The sequence below is a fragment of the Suncus etruscus genome, chromosome 7 (genome assembly GCF_024139225.1).
Source record: "Suncus etruscus isolate mSunEtr1 chromosome 7, mSunEtr1.pri.cur, whole genome shotgun sequence".
Classification (NCBI taxonomy): Eukaryota; Metazoa; Chordata; class Mammalia; order Eulipotyphla; family Soricidae; genus Suncus; species Suncus etruscus.
Window position 1 is genome coordinate 123,397,147 of NC_064854.1, and position 17,679 is coordinate 123,414,825.

The 17,679-nt window shown below is 52.8% G+C and overlaps 1 protein-coding gene across 7 annotated transcripts in view; it reads right to left on the reverse strand.

Annotated features, from left to right (window-relative positions):
* CACNA2D2 (calcium voltage-gated channel auxiliary subunit alpha2delta 2) overlaps positions 1-17,679 on the reverse strand; it is a 158,442-nt gene that overhangs the window by 23,625 nt on the left and 117,138 nt on the right. For all 7 annotated transcript variants that reach the window (XM_049777326.1, XM_049777324.1, XM_049777325.1 and 4 more), the window contains exons 4-5: positions 11,403-11,462; positions 1,037-1,081 (exon numbers count right to left, since the gene is read on the reverse strand). In XM_049777326.1, coding sequence (XP_049633283.1) covers positions 1,037-1,081; positions 11,403-11,462 — 105 coding nt within the window. The remainder of the gene's footprint in view (positions 1-1,036; positions 1,082-11,402; positions 11,463-17,679) is intronic.

Sequence of the window (17,679 nt, forward strand, 5' to 3'; positions counted from 1 at the left end):
CCTGCTTTAGCCCCGCCCCTCCTGCTCCGGGCCTGCCTCTGCCTCCCCCCCCCCAAGGCGCCCCCAGGCTAGCCTAGTGCCAGGGACCCCTGGAGGGATCCTTCTCAAGCCTGCAGGGCTTCTGCAGTGGCTGCATATTCCTACTCACTCCAAGACGCCCCCTCCCCCCACCCTGGCTTGTGGGCCTTGGAGAAGACAGGATCTGGGGTGTCCTGAATCAACCAGTGTGGGCGGAACCCCAGACACAAGAGTTGTTGGGACCAATCTGCTCAGGATGCTCCTGTCACCTTGGCAGGCAACATCACCACACTGCACGGTCCACCTGATACCTCGGTGACCAGACTTCCCTAGATGGGGGGGGGGGTCGAGTTCTTCAGAGATGTGGGTACAAGAGGAGCATCACTCCTTACTTGCAGGGGTGACCCCTTCTCTTGAGGTGTAGGCCTGGGGTCAGGCTGCCACTGCCTGTCGGTTAGCAGGGGTGGTGGGTAGGGGGCAGTGTATGAGGCCGGGGTTCCCTCCTCCAGCTGATTTGCACTTGGACAGTGCTGCCTTTGGCTTCCTGCCATGAACCTTCACTGCTCCCTCTGTGACCTTACTGTACCCTACTTGACCTTGGGGAGGGAGGAGGATGGGGGGGCAGTCCTCCATTTCAAGAAGGGCACAGACACTCAGGCTGGAGGGATAAAGCCTTATGGGAATTGTGGTTGGTGTGGGCAACCCCGATTCTGCAGGGCTGGGTTCCGAGTCTGAACACTCCATATTTTTTGGGGGGCATGGTTGGGCCACATCCGGCGGTGGTGGCACTCAGGGGTTACTCCTGGCTTTGTGCTCAAAAATCCCTCCTGATAGTCATGGGGGACCATATAGGATGCCGGAATCGAACCACCATCCCTCCTGGATTGGCTGTGTGCAAGGTAAACACCCTACTACTGTGCTATATCTCCAGCCCCATGAACACTCCTTTATGTGGGAGGAGGCAGCTGAGAGTTGGAGAGGGGTGTAAGGCCCTGGCAGGGCAAGTGGGGACACTCACCAGCTCCGCATCAGCCTTGGCATCGTAGTATAAGATGTCGTCCTCCTGGTGGGTGAGAAGAGGCCTCAGTCCTCGCCCTCAAGGTCTCCCGCAGCCCCAGCTCACTGCTCCCACACCCAGCGCTGCCATCAGGGAGAGCTGCGTGAGTCACACTGGCAGCACCTCCTCACCCCTCCCCGACTCCAGGAGTGGGGTTCCTGGCCTGCAGCCTGCCAGGAGGCTGGGTGTGGGGGAGAGTCCCGTGCGCAGAGGCGGGATGGGGAGTGAGGAAGACAGAAGCAGCCAAGTGTGGGGAAGAGTGAAATAATGACTCGACACTACATTTCCAATTTCTTCTATTAAAAAGCCTGCTCATTACGGGCATGTACTTATTAATTATCTGTGATTTGTTGTGAAATACAAGGGGGTTTACACAACAGGAACGGCAGACAACAGAGCCCAGCCCCCGTGCTGCCTCTGGCCCTCGCCTGCTGGCGCCACCCCACCCCTGGTCCCCGCTGCCCGCCTGGGTTCTGGGCCATCTGCGCGTCATAATCACTGGCCACCCCGGGGACCCGTAACACAAACGGGCTAATTTCCTGTTTAATGATCTTTAATCAGAGCCGAGCTCGGCTGACAGAGGCCGCCAGAAGGTGAACCTTGTGGCATCAAGTGGCACCCGCTCAGCAGAGGCTGCCCTGTGCTGGCTCCCTTGGCCCCAGCCAGGACCATCGGCCGTGTCTCCTCCTTAGGCCTTAGCCCGGTTTCCCACAGCCAGACCAGCGCTGGCAGACCCCCATGCTCTGCTTCTTTATGGGCACCAAATAGGGCAGTGATTAAGTGTGCCCCAAGGGTCTGCCTGGCATATGGCTAGCACAGAGGCCACTCCACAATGGGCACAGCCATCCTGGAGACTCACTACCTAAGTCTGGCTAGGCCCCAAGTGCTGTGTGATAGCAAGGCAGTGTTGTTCCTTCTCTGAGCCCTTCAGATTTCTCCTGCTGCAGGGCAGAGTTGGACTTAGTGGCATGCTGGGTTTGAGGCCTCAGACTCATGTGGTCCAGCATGGAGCTTGTTGGAAATAGTCAGGGCTGGTATCCCTCATATCTGGGGGTGCGGGTTTCTGGCTGGGCCTGGAGGCACAGTCCTAGCATTCAGGAACACTGACTTCTTGCTTGGCACCAGGATTGCACAAGATGGCAACCTCTTTTTTGTGGAGCGGGGTGGGGAGCACAACCAGTGGTGGTGCTCAGGGATAGAACCTGGAGCTCCCACAAACTCCAACACTTTAAGCTCTCTTGGTTTTTTTTTTTGGAGGGGGGGCATGCTCAGTGGCACTCAGGGGCTACTCCTGGCTCTGCGCTCAGAAATCACTCTTGGCAGGCTTGGGGGACCATATGGGATGCCAGGGATAGAACCCAAGTCAGGGGCCGAAGAGATAGCACAGTGTTAAGGCGTTTGCCTTACATGCTGAAGGTCGCTGGTTCAAGTCCCGGCATCCCATGTGATCCCCTGAGCCTGCTGGGGGTGATTTCTGAGCATAGAGCCAGGAGTAACCTCTGAGTATTGCCGGGTATGACCCAAAAACAAACAAAAAGAACCCAAGTCAGCTGCATGCAAGGCAAATGCCCTACTCACTGTGCCATTGCTCCAGACCCTCTGTGAGCCCTCTTGGGGTCCCACAACATCTTCCTGAATGAAATACCAAAGGCCAGTTTTGGTCACTGGTGGCATTTATTTTTTGGGGCCACACCCAGTGGCATTCAGGGATTACTCCTGGCTCTGCGCTCAGAAATCATGTCTGGTAGGCTTGGGGTACCGTATGGGATGCTGAAGATTGAACCCAGGTCTGTCTGGGGTCAGCAGCACTCGAGGTCAGCCCTACCTGCTATGCTATTGCTCTAGTCCCTCTTTGAACCTTCTAGGGGTCCCAAAACGTCTTCCTGAATGAACAACCAAAGGCCAATTTTGGTCACTGGCAGCATTTTCTTTCTCTTTTTGGTTTTTGGGCCACACCCAGCAGCATTCAGGGGTTACTACTGACTCTGCACTCAGAAATCGCTCTTGGCAGGTTTGGGGGACCATAAGGATCTAACCCAGGTCCGTCTGGGGTCAGCAGCGCGCAAGGCAAATGCCCTACCACTGTGCTGTCAGTTCAGCCCCACTGTTGGCATTTTTGTGCCTCACACTTGGGGCCGGACAGCCTGTGACTCCCCCCATCCCATCACAGGGGAAAGAGAGCCTTGCTATCCTCACTCTAGCGCTTGTCAGACTCATCTCCCACCTACCTCACTGCCTATCCATCCCAGAGGGCTGGAGCCCAGATGAGCAGCTGGAAAGGGGCTGGGGCTGCCCCCGTCCCCCCCTTCCAGGGTGCTCGGCCTTTCCCTGCGCTCGCCTCTGACCAAAGTGCGTAATGAAAGCTGACATTACATCAAACACAATAAGGACTTTCGGCTGATGAAGATCATTCCTGAACACACAAACCCATTAAACCGAGGGGGAGAAATATCAATTCAACACACTCGTGAGCGAAAAGAAAATGTGATTTGTTATCTAAAAGGGGGTTATAAACATGGCTCTGATGCTCTTTCCCTTCGTAATGAAAACAGGCGGGCGTGGTGGGAGGACTGCAGATGAGAGCTCCGGGTTTCACCCCCCAATTTGGGAGGAAAACCTGCAAGGACGGGGAAGGGCGTGGGCGGGGGTGGGGCACCCTGTCTGCTATTCCTGGGGCACCTGCAGCCCATGTGGGGGGGGGCCCCCTGCCCTCACATTCCCAAACAGCCCTGCGGCTCTCTTTCTTATCTGACCTCCTGTCTCATGAGCTCTGCAGAGGGTCAGATGCTGGGAATTAGGAATACAGGGGGAGCTGCACATCCCACACAGGAGTGTTTCCTGCCCCCCTGCAGAGTGCAGGGGATTTTGGTTCTTGTTCCTCAGGAGCTTGAATACAAGCGGTCAGGACCCCTCTCTGCCGCACTGACCTCCAGAGGCCTGCTCTGGCCCCCTCCTCAGCAGAGAGAGGTGCAAGGTCACTTGTGCAAAAGTCCATTGTCAGCACAACTGTGAGCAGCACTGTGGAGCTGGGGGCTGGAGAAGCAGGGCGCAGAGTCTCTGGGGAGGCTTCCCTGGTTCACTCTGGCCTCTGCAGTGTCCAGTGTCTACACCAGGGCCCCTACTCACTGGGTTCACAGGGTCCTTTGCCACCTGCAACCCGTGATTTAGACTAAATTCCTGAACACTGGAGATGGAGATCCCAGTGTCCCCCCCTGGGAAGGCCAGGAGGTCAGCCATTTCTCAGAAGGCAAAGGTATCGCTCACAGCCTCTGAGAAGGATGATATGGGAATCTGGACTCCCACTTAGCCAATCAGGAAGAAGGGGTGAAGAGGACAGGGTATCTTGCAGCCAAGCCTCTCCCCAGGGGTTTTCTGTATGTGTGTACCCCACAACCCAAAGGCAGGCCTTAGGATGAAAGGGCCACACCTTTCTATGGTTGACCAGGGTCACACCATAAAGACTTTTTCCAGCTGCCTACATTTTAGGGTCATTCTGCCCAAGCCGAGTAGGAGAAACTGCCTCTCGAGCTCACTCCTGCTCCATGGATCCATGTTTATAGCCATGGAAGGAAGGGACTGGGTCAGATGACACAATCTCTTCTTAGCTGGAACAATTCGAGACGGTGTTGGCAGGTAAGGGTTTGAGGGGGGGGGTGTGGGCATAGGGAGGGCAGAGGAAGTGACTGCTAGGACCTGGGCAGACCAGGCCTTGTGCAAGGCCAGCAGCCAGCTCGGCTCAAAGGACTGACTTCCAAGAGTGCTATCTGGCTATGCCCAATGGCAGGGGCAGACCTCAGGGTGGGGCCACCTGTGCCATTAGCCAGCCCCTCTGGCCTGGCCTCCACAGTCTGTTCTTGAGTTCCTGGCAGAGTTCCTTATTCCCACAGCGTCAGTCTCTGGCAGTCAGGCTGCAAGGCACTCCCAGCTCTGGGCCACCTCCCCACTTACACTTTCTGAAGCTCCAGCATTGACACAGAGGCAGAGGCAATGGCTTTTCCTCCTTCTCCCACCCCTGCTTTGGCCCAGCTCCTCCATCCAGAGCTGGTGGCAGAGAATGCTAGTGGAGTGAAGGGCTGGCATCAGACTGTGTCCAGCAGGTGATCATCTCTACCCCAACTGTCTGGATAGCAGGACACCTGCTCCCTCTCTGTGGCAGCTGCAGAGGTGCTGTCTGCTCTCCAGATCTCTTTTTCCCTAGGGACTAATGGATTCCCTGGGGAGCCATACATTCCCTCAATCTGCCATGTCAGAGGCTTGAGGTCTTGGCTTAGGGCTTCTTGTCCAGATAGTTCTTTCATTCCTGTCTCAATCTGGACCCTGCAGACTCTGGACCCTTCAAGTCTAGGGCTGGTACAGATGGGGTATGGGTGAAGGTGGGGAACACTTTCTGCTGATCAAACAGCAGGTCCCATGTCTATCTGTTTCCTTTATGCTTGAAATTCTGGAGCCACGTTCAGAAATAAGAAGACATCTGGTCACTCTGTGTGCTGGGCTCCTGGTTAGGCACATCGTCAGGTGATGGGCAACTGAGTTTAGATTAGAGGAGCCTTGAGAGGGACAGGTGGAAGGGCCCAGGGGATGCTGGCTAGGACAGTTTTCCCAGGACACTCTCCAAGATGGAGGCACCAAAGTTGGGTGCTGTGGACAGCTGGGGTCAGAGAGAGAAGACTCAGGAAGTTAGCTGAAGGGTAGAGGCCTGGACCTCTTTTTTTGGGGGGGACCTGGAGGGGTCACACCCGGCAGCTCTCAGGGGTTACTCTTGGCTCTACACTTAGAAATCACTCCTGGCAGGCTCGGGGGACCATATGGGATGTCGGGATTTGAACCACCGACCTTCTGCATGCAAGGCAAATGCCTTACCACTATGCTATCTCCCTGGCCCCAGGCCTGGACCTCTTAAAGATGGCGGCAAGGGTATTATTGGCAGAGGGAGCCTAGGCAGGGGTTTGCTGTGGAGTTGGGAGGAGGCACAGGTGGTGCCTTTTCCAGTTGGGAGAAACATGATTCCTATGTGTCACCTCCTAAAGGTTACAGGGAAGAACTCTGTGTCAAGGGTAGGTGTTGTGCCAGCCAGGGAGAAAGACAACTGACCTTCCCAGTATTAGCTCACCGTTTCCCAGTCCCTAGCATGAACAGTCCCCATGGGCAGATGCTTGAGGCTCTCCCTCTTTGCTGAGCTGCTGGCTGCCAGGGTCATTAACACCAACACCTTCCAGCCTGGCAGTGGGGAGTGCTGCCATGCTTCCAGAAAAGAATAGGATGCTGACTCTTCTGGGAAGGGGGTTGGACACAGCTCCATCCTGTCCAAGCAGCCGGTGGGGTAGACAACAAAGCAGGACCAGAGACGACTGTGGAGGGTGGTGAGCATGAGCAGCAGGGCTGGGGTATCTCAGGTGGAACCCACGGGATGGAAGTCAACTTAAGCCCACTCTGATCTACTCCTGACAGGAGTATCCAGAGGCCAAGACTGGTGTTCTCAAGACACACCCATAGTGCCAGCCACTTGGCACTTAAGTGGCCCGACACTTGGAGGTTTCATGCTCTTGTAGAGTGAGCCTAAGCTAACAGGCACACACACAGCTGTTCATTTGCCAAACAGGGAAATTACAGCAGATGGGGGAGCCCTGCTGAACCTCATAAGGGACCATGATTGTGTGGGTCCCCAGTGCCCCTGATGCTTTCCTGCCTGGCAGGTCTGGTGTAGCCCATATTGGCCTGAGATAAGCTGCTTCTGCCTCATTGGGAGCTGAAAACCATGGGTTCAGCAGGCTGTGGAAATCTTGGGTCTTCTGAAATGCTGGGAGGAGAAAACAGGTTTGGGCTTAAATAGGGCTGAGAGAGGAGAAAATAGGTGGGAATTTTTTGTTTGTTTTGTTTTTGGACCAAACCCAGTGTTGCTCAGGGGTTACTCCTGGCTCTGCACTCAGAAGAAATCATTCCTGGCAGGCTTGGGGGACCATATGGGGTGCTGAGAATCGAACCACCATCTGACTAGGGCTCTATCGCTATGCTATCTCTCTGGCCCCAATAGTTGGGGCTTTGAACAAGGAAGGCAGGAAAGCTAAGTAGAGTATAAATCTTTCTATTCCTACTTTTTTTTTTTTGTGATGGGGTTTGGGTTTTTGGGGATACAACTGGTGTTGCTCAGAGACTACTCCAGGCTCATTTCTCAGGAATCACTCCTGGAGGGGATCAAGGGATCATATGGGATGCCAGGGATGGAACCTGGATTCCGTGGATGGGTCTGTGGCATGGAAGGCCAGTTATCTGCTGCATTCTCTCTCAAGTCCACTCTATCCTATTTTCTGATCTGCACCTGCTCTCCTATTCCTGCTCTGTAATCCTGTCCTGCAGGAAGGCAAGCATGTAGGGTAAATGGTGGGCAAGGTGGGTGCGGGAGGTCCTTAAGATTCAGAGATGGAGGGGCAGATGGTCTGGGCAGAGGTTACCTGCAGGTAGGGACAAGGACGAGGTGGCAGCTGTCATCCTGAATTTTGACCAAGGGGCTGAGGAGGCTCAGGGCCTAGTGATGGGCATGTGGGCACTGGAATGAGGTGGGTGACTGGTTTATGGGGTCATGTGGTCACTCATATGTTCCCTGGGAAATTCATGAGATCCCCACCCTGCTGTGTTCTAAGGGCAGCAGAGACCCAGGGTGTAGGCAAGGGGTGCTGGGGTTGGGGAGGAGGTTTGAACTAACTGAGGTGTCCGGATCATAGGTGTGAACCCCAGGACCTGACAGACTGCTTATGAATGCTGCTTCCAACAGGTAACTCAGGCGAGTATACCACTTTGTGCCTGTTTTCTCATCAGTTAAAAAGGGATGAATAGGGGCCGGAGAGATAGCATGGAGGTAAGGCGTTTGCCTTTCATGCAGAAGGTCATCGGTTCGAATCCCGGCGTCCCATATGGTCCCCCGTGCTTGCGAGGAGCGACTTCTGAGCATGGAGCCAGGAGTAACCCCTGAGCACTGCCGGATGAGACCCAAAAACCAAAAAAAAAAAAAAAAAAAAAAAAGGGATGAATAATCTCATCATCTCCTGATGCCAGGCCTACAGCAACAGTGAGTTAGGGGTCTGCCCCTATTCCTTGGTTGGGCTCAGGGGTCCCAGGTTGTAAAATAAAAATATAAATCCATGTGCTGGTGAGACAGCCCCCAGGATCGTGTTTCTATCTCCTTAGGCCGACTGGTTTGATGAAGCAGGGTAGCGACGAAGAAATAATACACCAAGCAGTGTGAGGAAAAGATTAACCGGAGTCAGCCTGCTTTTTGCTTCATGGCCTCTCTCTGCCATGTGCTCCCTCTGCCATTCTTTTCTCCCTCCAGACCAAATTCAGACTCCCCTCTTTATTCAAACTAACCCCTAATCCCAGTACCCCAATCCCAATACCAAAAGAAGAGGTTAGGGGAAAAGGAAGTTGGGGGAAGGATTCCCCTACACCAGGGTCCTGAGGGGGCTTTGTCCTGGTTTAATCAGAGACCATTCCCACCTTCAGGTACCTGAACTGCTGCTGTGAGCTCTGACAGTAGAACTGGCATTCTATTATCCTGGGTACTAAGTCTTGGAAGAACCTGCCTCAGTTTCCCTTCTGGGTGACTGTGAATCTTTGAAATGAGGCCTGACAGAAAGGGTGAAGGGTGAAGAAATTTGCAGCCACAGTCCAACACCACAGTCAATTCAACGACCTGAATTTGTGAGGGGTGCCAGAGGTCAGTGGCTCCCCACTTGTCCCCAACATTCTTGGCTTGCAACTCCAGACGGTTCTAACTATATCAGTACTCACACCTCTGCTCCCACGTTGTTGGAGCATCCTCCGCTGCACTGCAAGAGGTGAGGATTCTGTGGTTGACGCAGCTGGTCCCCTTAATTTTGTGGTTGTGCGGCCCCCCTAGTCTGGGGCCTCCTCGAGCTGGGAGAGGATGAAATTCCCATCTCCAGTTTGCTTCACTTTGGGATGTCCTTAGAGCTAGGTTCCCACCAGCCCACAGTTCCTGGAAAGCCAAGTTTGTGCCCCACTTCTCTCGGGTAGGAGAAAGCTGAACACTGAGCTCCCACACACAGACAAATTCCTCCTGGTAACTGTGCTCCTGGTAGGGATGTATCTGCTTATAGCCCAGAAAGGGCGGGGGGACCCAGCCCAGCCTGGGCAAGGAAGAATTCAATATTGGGTGGGCCCCAAATTTGTACATCTTCCTGCTCATTTGGGCCCTGGACTCTCTGTTCCTTGACTTGAGAGGCAGCTGCTTCTTAACATTTTTTTTATTTGGGCTCACATCTAGCATTTTTGGGGTTTACTTCAGGCATTGTGTTTTAGGGGTTGCCCTGGAGAGCCATGTGGTGGTAGGGATTGAATGCAGGCCTCCCTTTTTTCTTTTATTTTTCTTTTATTTTTTTTTTGGTTTTTGGGTCACACCCGGCGGTGCTTAGGGGTTACTCCTGGCTGTCTGCTCAGAAATAGCTCCTGGCAGGCACGGGGGACCATATGAGACACCGGGATTTGAACCAGCCACCTTTGGTCCTGGATCGGCTGCTTGCAAGGCAAGATGCAAGTTTGCAAGGCAAACACCGCTGTGCTATCTCTCCGGGCCCAGGCCTCCCTTTTTTCATGCAAAACTTGTGTTCAGGCTTTGAACTACCTCCAAGGCCCTCGAGAAACCTGTTTCATCAAACCAGACAAAATGTTTCCTTCCTTCCTTCCTTCCTTCCTTCCTTCCTTCCTTCCTTCCTTCCTTCCTTCCTTCCTTCCTTCCTTCCTTCCTTCCTTCCTTCCTTCCTCCTTCCTTCCTTCCTTCCTTCCTTCTTTCTTCCTTCCCTCCCTCCTTCCTTCCTTCCTTCCTTCCCTCCTTCCCTCCTTCCTTTTTTCCTTCCTTCCTTCCTTCCTTCCTTCCTTCCTTCCTTCCTTCCTTCCTTCCTTCCTTCCTTCCTTCCTTCCTTCCTTCCTTCCTTCCTTCCTTCCTTCCTTCCTTCCTTCCATCCTTCCTTCCTTCCTTCCTTCCTTCCTTCCTTCCTTCCTTCCTTCCTTCTTTCTTCCTTCCCTCCCTCCTTCCTTCCTTCCTTCCTTCCTTCCCTCCTTCCCTCCTTCCTTCCCTCCTTCCTTTTTTCCTTCCTTCCTTCCTTCCTTCCTTCCTTCCTTCCTTCCTTCCTTCCTTCCTTCCTTCCATCCTTCCTTCCTTCCTTCCTTCCATCCTTCCTTCCTTCCTTCCTTCCTTCCTTCCTTCCTTCCTTCCTTCCTTCCTTCCTTCCTTCCTTCCTTCCTTCCTTCCTTCCTTTTTTTTTTTTTTTTTTTTTTTGGTTTTTTGGGTCACACCCGGCGGTGCTCAGGGGTTACTCCTGGCTCTATGCTCAGAAATCGCTCCTGGCAGGCACAGGGGACCATATGGGACACCGGGATTCGAACCAACCACCTTTGGTCCTGGATCAGCTGCTTGCAAGGCAAACGCCGCTGTGCTATCTCTCCGGGCCCTCCTTCCTTCCTTTCTTTCTTTCTCTTTCTTTTGTGAGTGGTGCTCTGGAGTTATTCCTAGCTTTGTGGCAAAGATTATTCCTGAAGGTGCTTGGGGGAACGTATGGGATGTAGGGATTAAAACCTGAGCTCAGAGTACAGAATGGCTGAATACAAGGTAATCACTCAATCTGCAGTGCTATTCCTTTGGTCGCAGTCAGACAAGAGGCTTCTTACCTTGTGATCTTAGCCTCTCTGCCCTGCCTTTAGAAGCCCATAGGCCAGTGTGAGGGGAAAGGCTTGGTTCAGACATGCAGGAATAGACTCGATAATGAACCTGCCATGTTGGCTGCAGGTGAGAGTTTCAGGCAGAAGGGGGACTCCTCTCCAGTGCCCTATTCAGGTCAGTATGCAGACCTTCACCCCAAGGCTTTTCCTTCACTGCCAAGGGGGCACCAACTTTGAGAACACATTTTTTTGTTGTTTTGTGCCACACCCAGCAGTTCTCAGGGGTTACTCTGTGCACAGAAATCACTCCCGGCAGGCTTGGGGGACCATATAGGATACTGGGGGATTGGACCTGGGTCTGTCCTAGGTTGGCCATGTGCATGGCAAACACCCTACTGCTGTTCTTTCACTCCAACTTTGGGAAATATTCCTTAAGGTAGCCTGTGGTCTAGTGTGTGTGTGGGGGGCACTAACTCCTCCAGGACAAAACAAGACATTCCTTCGGTACCCCATGTCCCAGCACTCAGGGGAGTCTCAAAGGTTTACTGAGTACTGGCTTCCCAGCTCCATTCCAGAGAGGCTTTTGCGCTATTTAGTGGGTCTGAGCAATGCCCCTTCCCCACTGCAGGCCTGGGGAAGGACCTGTAGTTCTTACCTTGATGTTGTCTTGCCAGCGGTGGGATTTCTGGAAGTTCTCTGCAGCATCGGCCAAATTCTGAAGGACAGAGCACAAGCAGGAGAGGGATGAAGAGGGCTGATGCCTGTCCCTAAGCCTCATTACTTTTATTTTGTTATTATTATTATTATTATTTGATTTGTCAGGAATCAAACTTAGGGCCTCCCACATGTAAGGCAAAAGTTGTCTAGCTGAGTTTCATGCCCACTTCTAAACCTTTCATTTTTATTATCATTATTTTGATTTTTTGGGCCACATCCTGCTGTGCTTAGGCTTACACCTGACTCTGTGTTGAGGGGTCACTATTGGCAAGGCTTCGTGCAACCGTATGGAGTGCCTGGGATCTAACTTGTGTTGGTTATGTGCAAGGCAAGTACCCTAGCCACTGTACTACAACTATGGCTCCAGACCTTTTACTATTATTATTGTTATTTATTTATTTATTTTGGATTTTTGGGCCACACCCAGTGAGCTCAGTGGTTACTCCCGGCTATGCACTCAGAAATCACTCCTGGCTTGGGGGATCATATGGGACACCCGGTCCATCCTAGGTTAGCCTCATGCTAGGCAAATGCCCTACAGCCGCGCCACTGCTCAGACCCCTATTGTTATAATTATTATCCTTATGGTGTGGGATGGGAGTTGGGCCATACCCATAGTACTCAGAGCTTACTCCTGGCCCTATGTTCAGTGGTATGGCTCAGGGACCATATGCCATGCTAGAACTCAAACAAGTTTGGACAAATGCAAGCAAGCACCTTACCTACTCCATTTTCTCCATCTGCTTTTCTAGGTTCCATTCTTTGACAAATGTTTCTTCAGAGCCTGTTCGCCCACAGCCTCTGGCTTCACCACAGGACCTCAGGCCTCCCTACTCCCAGTTGCCTCCAATCCTGGCTCCTCCTGATCTCTTGGACACTTCCTCGGGGTAACCCTCAGTTCCACTGGAGCTCATTCTAATGGCATAATTCCTGGCACCTGAAACCACTGCCACCACAGTTCCAACCTGATTTCATGTAGACGACAGCCTGTTCCATCCTTGTCAGCCACGGTATTTTTCCCCGTCTGCACCCCTTTTCTTTTTGGCCATATCCAGCATTGTTCAGGGCTTACTCTGGGCTCTGAACTCAGGAATCACTCCTGGTGGGCTCAGGGGACTATATATATATTGGAGTGCTGGGGATTGAACCCAAGTTGACTATGTGAAAGGCAAATGCTCTACCTACTATACCATCATCCTGGCCTCCAGATGCTGTTCTTTCAGCCTTTTGCTTCACATTTTGTCTTATGCCATCTATTCTCCACATGGCACTTAGATTTTCAAGATGTGGGCCCAATTCTATGTCTCCAAGTTTCTCAGGTTCTCTGCACATAAAAAAAGTGAAGCTTTCCTGAGCCCCCGGGTCTGCCTGTGCTTATCCTTGTCCCTCACTTTCATCTTGGAGCTCTCAATACAGACTACAAGCAGTGCACCCTGACCCCAGGCCCTCGGAGGTGACTGCAGCCAGCCCAGTTGGTGACATTTACCACCACAGTGCTGATGGATATCCAGGGTGAGAGGTGAGCCCTAGGCACAAGTGGGAACAAGGTTGTTCCCTAGCCACAGAAAAGCTGGGTTTATGAGGCTCCCTCTCCAAATGGGCCAAGCCTGAGGAGCTCTCCTGCCCCATCTCTGCCCTTGGCAGGGGGCGCTAGCTCCTTCCTGTTCTCAGGGCTCAGTTCTGATTCTGGGATTCCCAGGCTCCAGGAACATGGGGGCTGCTGGCCTCACCAGCTCCAGGGCACTGCCCCGGCTCCTTGAACTCGCAGGGGCTCCAGGGGCTTGAAGGCCCGGGTCAGCCTGCTGACTCGTGAATAACGGAGTTGCAATAGCCACAGCGAAAGGATTACTTTTAATCCTCAGTAACGATCAAGCCATTATTATTTTTTCGGTGTTACAGATCAATCAGTCCATCCCCGGGCGCTGGACGTGTGAAAACTGCTAAACACAGAAGGCCTGGTGATGCGGGGGAAGGGCCCAGGCAGCTGAATGGGGCTGGAGTGGGAAAGCTGTGACTATTCACTGCCTAGGCAGGCCAGAGGATGAGAGGTAGGGGATTGGGAATCCCCTCAGTGGTGAGCAGAGCCTGGTTTCTGGTCCCCCGGGCCTGGATTCAAGTTCTGATTTCCTTGAACGCATCCCTCCTCTAATCCAACATCACCCTGAGTCTCGACTTTCTGCTTTTAATTGGAGAGTGACTGGTTTACTCATGGGTAGCTTGTTGCTCCAAGGGCCAGAAGCTACACAGAGTGGATAGTCCTCTGGGGTTTCCTCACTGCTCCTTTCTCTTGGGTGCTCCCTGAAGGCTGGGCAGAGGAGAAAACTGAGGCTTAGAGATAAAGGGAGAGGGGCCAGAGTGATAACACATCGATAGGGCGTAGGGCGTTTGCCTTGCACTTGACCAAACCAGGAAACAGTGGTTCGATTCCCGGCATCCCATATGATTCCCTCGAGCTTGTCACGGACGATTTCTGAGTGCAGAGCCAGGAGTAACCCCTGAGCGCTGCCGGGATTGGCCCCAAAACCTAAATAAATAAATAAATAAACAAATGTTTAAAAGAGATAAAGGGAGAACACTCCAGGGCTCCTGGTTGATTGGAGGTAGATGTTCTTTCCCATCCCTCAACCCAAGTGCTTATTGTGCTTCCCTCTCTCCTCCCTCCATTCTGGTTCTGCTCTAAGGCCTTTCACATCCCCCTCATCCCACCTCCCACCCCGGGTGCTTTCCCACTTGCTTCTGGCCTGTTTTCACTCCTTCGTCTAGAGGTCCTCCTTTAAACCACTCCTTTTCTCCCATTCCCTGATTCCTTCTGGCCCCAATCTTTCCATCACAGCACTCAGGAGCCTTCAAACACCGTTTCTTTGTCCTGTTAGCTCTGCACTGAATGTAGCCATCTCTGCTAACGGGTGAGCTGATGACGGGAGGAGCCTGGGCCAGGCGCACAGTAGATGCATAATGAACATCTGCTAAGTCAAGGTCAACGCCTATGACCTGGGAGAAGTGGGGTGTAATTCTAGGTGTGCGGATGGGTCCCCCATATGCCTCTGAGATTCTTCTTCTCATCTCTCAGGGGTGTTGGGCTGCTCAGGATGAGGGGGCGGCTTGCCTTGCCAGCCAAGTCCCCACCCCCAATCTTGGCTGGGCGGTGGAACCGTGGTGGGATGGCTGAGCTGGGCTGCTCACGGCCAGGTCCATCACGAGAACAGCGGGCATTTCAGATGCAATTATCAGGAGTTTCACTTAACAATCAATTTCCTTCAGCTCTGCAAACTGTTCTTACAGGAAAAGGCAAGAAAGAGGAGGGCTGGCAGAGTGCTGGGCCAGGCACAAAGCTCCCCTGGGGAGCAGCCCCCCACAGACACCTTCAAATTTCACTAAGTTAAATTGCTGTGAGCTGAGACAGACGTGGAACCTGAAATGAGGGACCTGGGACCACAGTGGGGGCCCCTCAAAGGCCAGTCCCTGGAGGGAGGGCTTCTCTGCATGCTGGGAGGATTAATGATAGAGTGGGGGGTGGAACCCATGATTTCGTCATCCTCTTCACCCAGGCAGGGTCCACTTACTTACTTTTCTTTGGCCACCTCTAATCCCCCTTCATCTAAGTGACCCTCTCACGCTGTCTGAGCATGGAGGGGCCAAAAGAACAACAGTTCTACAATCAGGATTTGCTGAATGCAGCCCAGAGGGAAGAGCTGTATGGGTGTTGGTCCTTAATTGGACGGAACTGTGACTTCCTCTTCCAAGAGGACAGGAGAGGCTTAGGATGAAAGGGACTGAGCCCTTGGACTGCAAGATATTGAGATCTGGATCTTCCATTTTGAGATCTGCGGCTATGATGGGTGCTTGGTGGTGGAGGCCAGAGGCAGCCATTTCCAGCACCAAGAACACTCCCTGGGGAATGCAAGGAAGATAGATACCAATGATGGGGACACACCTGCCACCTGCCTGGGTGCCACTAATCCAACATGGGGTGTGGGGGAATGTTTTAGGGGAGGGGGCTGGATGGAGTCCTTCCTGCCCTTCTTACACCAGTGCTGACAGGTGGAATCTTTAGTTTCCTTACAATTACAAGTTCAAGGGGCTGGAGTGATAGCACAGCAGTAGGGCATTTGCCTTGCATGCAGCTGACCCAGGACGGAACTCGGTTTGATCCCTGGCATACCATATGGTACCCCAAGCCAGGAGCGATTTCTGAGTACATAGCCAGGAGTTACCCCTGAGTGTCACCGAGTGTGGCCCAAAGAACAAAAACAATTAAAGGTGCAAGGATTGGGACTCAGGACATTTGTGTCAATGCCACAGGCCCGATGAAGAAGTGGTGAAGGCATCAAATCCAGGTCTGAAACCCATCACCACATCTCAGTGTGCAAAATCAACAAAACCCTAAACCAATCCAGTCCTTCCCAGGCCATTGGACTATGAAAGCCTAGGGCAGAACCAGATCAGTTGGGCACAGACCCTTCCCCAGAAGAGGCGATCCATCACTCATCCCTTCACAGATGATGCTTAGAGCCCACCCCTGGTGTCATTGGATTTAGAACCTAAGAGGGAGAAGCACCACATCGCCCTGAAGCCCCTGCCTAGCCCCACCCTATCACTGCTGCCATCACTTCCTCCTGTACTATCCCCCTGTGGGCCCTGTATTAGTTCTGTATTGTGCACTGATAGATACTAAATACAGATTTCCAATTTCCAGAGCTGTTATGGTCTAATGAGTAAATAATATACATATTTAAAACTGTCTAAAAACATATCTGCATAATTAAAATATTTGCATAATAATGAAGCAAAATGCAGTTTAGCAGGGAGAGAGCTGGGGGGGGACTGACAATAGAGCAAGGCATACAGGTTGTGGGGGTGGGGAGGTTGGTCTTGTACAGCTTCCTTCCTGCCACGTCCACTGAAGGGGCCTTTGTCTGTCTGTCCACTGCTGCTCCAGGCAAGTGCCACTGCATCAAGGACCATGAGATCCTGGAGGAGCCTATGTGGCCAGGCAGAAATGCTGGTTGGGAGGCAGTTCCAGGTCTGTCACCAGGACATTGGCATGTAGTTCCACTCCCCTGGATGGGCACGGTCAAAGGACTTTGGACTGACCAGGACCCATGGCTCGCACAGGACACATGGCCAACTTCCTGGCTTCCTGGTAGATGCATCGCCCATACCATGCCTCCTGGGCACTACCCAATGTGCTATCTCTCTGGCCCTTTCCACCTAGATTTTAAGATCATAGAATTTCAGGGGTATGGCTTAATACCTTCCTTACATGTGTGACTTTCCACACATAAGCAGATCTGTCCTCTGACCTAAAAGAACTATTCCACCCTTTTTCTCTGTTCACCACCATAGTTTTATGTTTTTTTTTTTTTTTTTTTTTTTTTTTTTTTTAAATCCTGGACCCCCTCAGGCAGAGTGAGAAGCTAAGGAAGTCAAGGGTTCAGTCCTCAGGACTCTGGCAAGTGTGGCAGCAGAGCGTGGGGAAGTTGTCTAGGGTCCAGGCCCAGGACAGCTCTTGGTTTAGACCTTCTGGCATCTGGGGTTCTGGACCCCTTGCCTGCCTGTCTATGGCCTTCCTGGTCCTTGGAACAAAATCCTAGTCCCAGCCTTGGTTATTTTTTTGTTTGTTTGTTTTTTGTTTTTTTTTGGTTTTGGGCCACACCTGGTAACACTCAGGGATTACTCCTGGGTATGCGCTCAGAAGTCGCTCCTGGCTTGGGGGACCATATGGGACGCTGGGGGATTGAACTGTGGTCCATCCTAGGCTAGCGCAGGCAAGGCAGGCACCTTACCTCTAGCGCCACCACCCTACCCCCCCAGCCTTGTTCTTAACAGAAGGAACACTGTGCTTCTCCTCACCTCCCTGCTGTGGAAGCTCCCTGGGGTTGAGGCACAGAGCAAGGAAGTTATCTCTGGCACAGGCCCAGACCTGCTCTCAGTTCAGGCCTTCTGGCATTTGGGGTGCTGGACCTCTTGCCTACCAGTCTGTGACCTCCCTGGTTTTTGGAAAGAACTGTCTAGTCCCAGCCTTGTGCTCATCAGAATGAGCATTGTGCCTTTCCTCAACTCCCTGCTGTGGAAGCTCCCTGGGACTGAGGCAGAGAGCAGGGAAGTTGTCCATGGCCCAGGCCCAGATCTGCTCTTAGTTCAGCCCTTCTGGCCTCTGGGGCTCTGGACCCCTTGCCTTTCAGTAGAGGCCTCCCTGGAGGCTATGTGGAGCC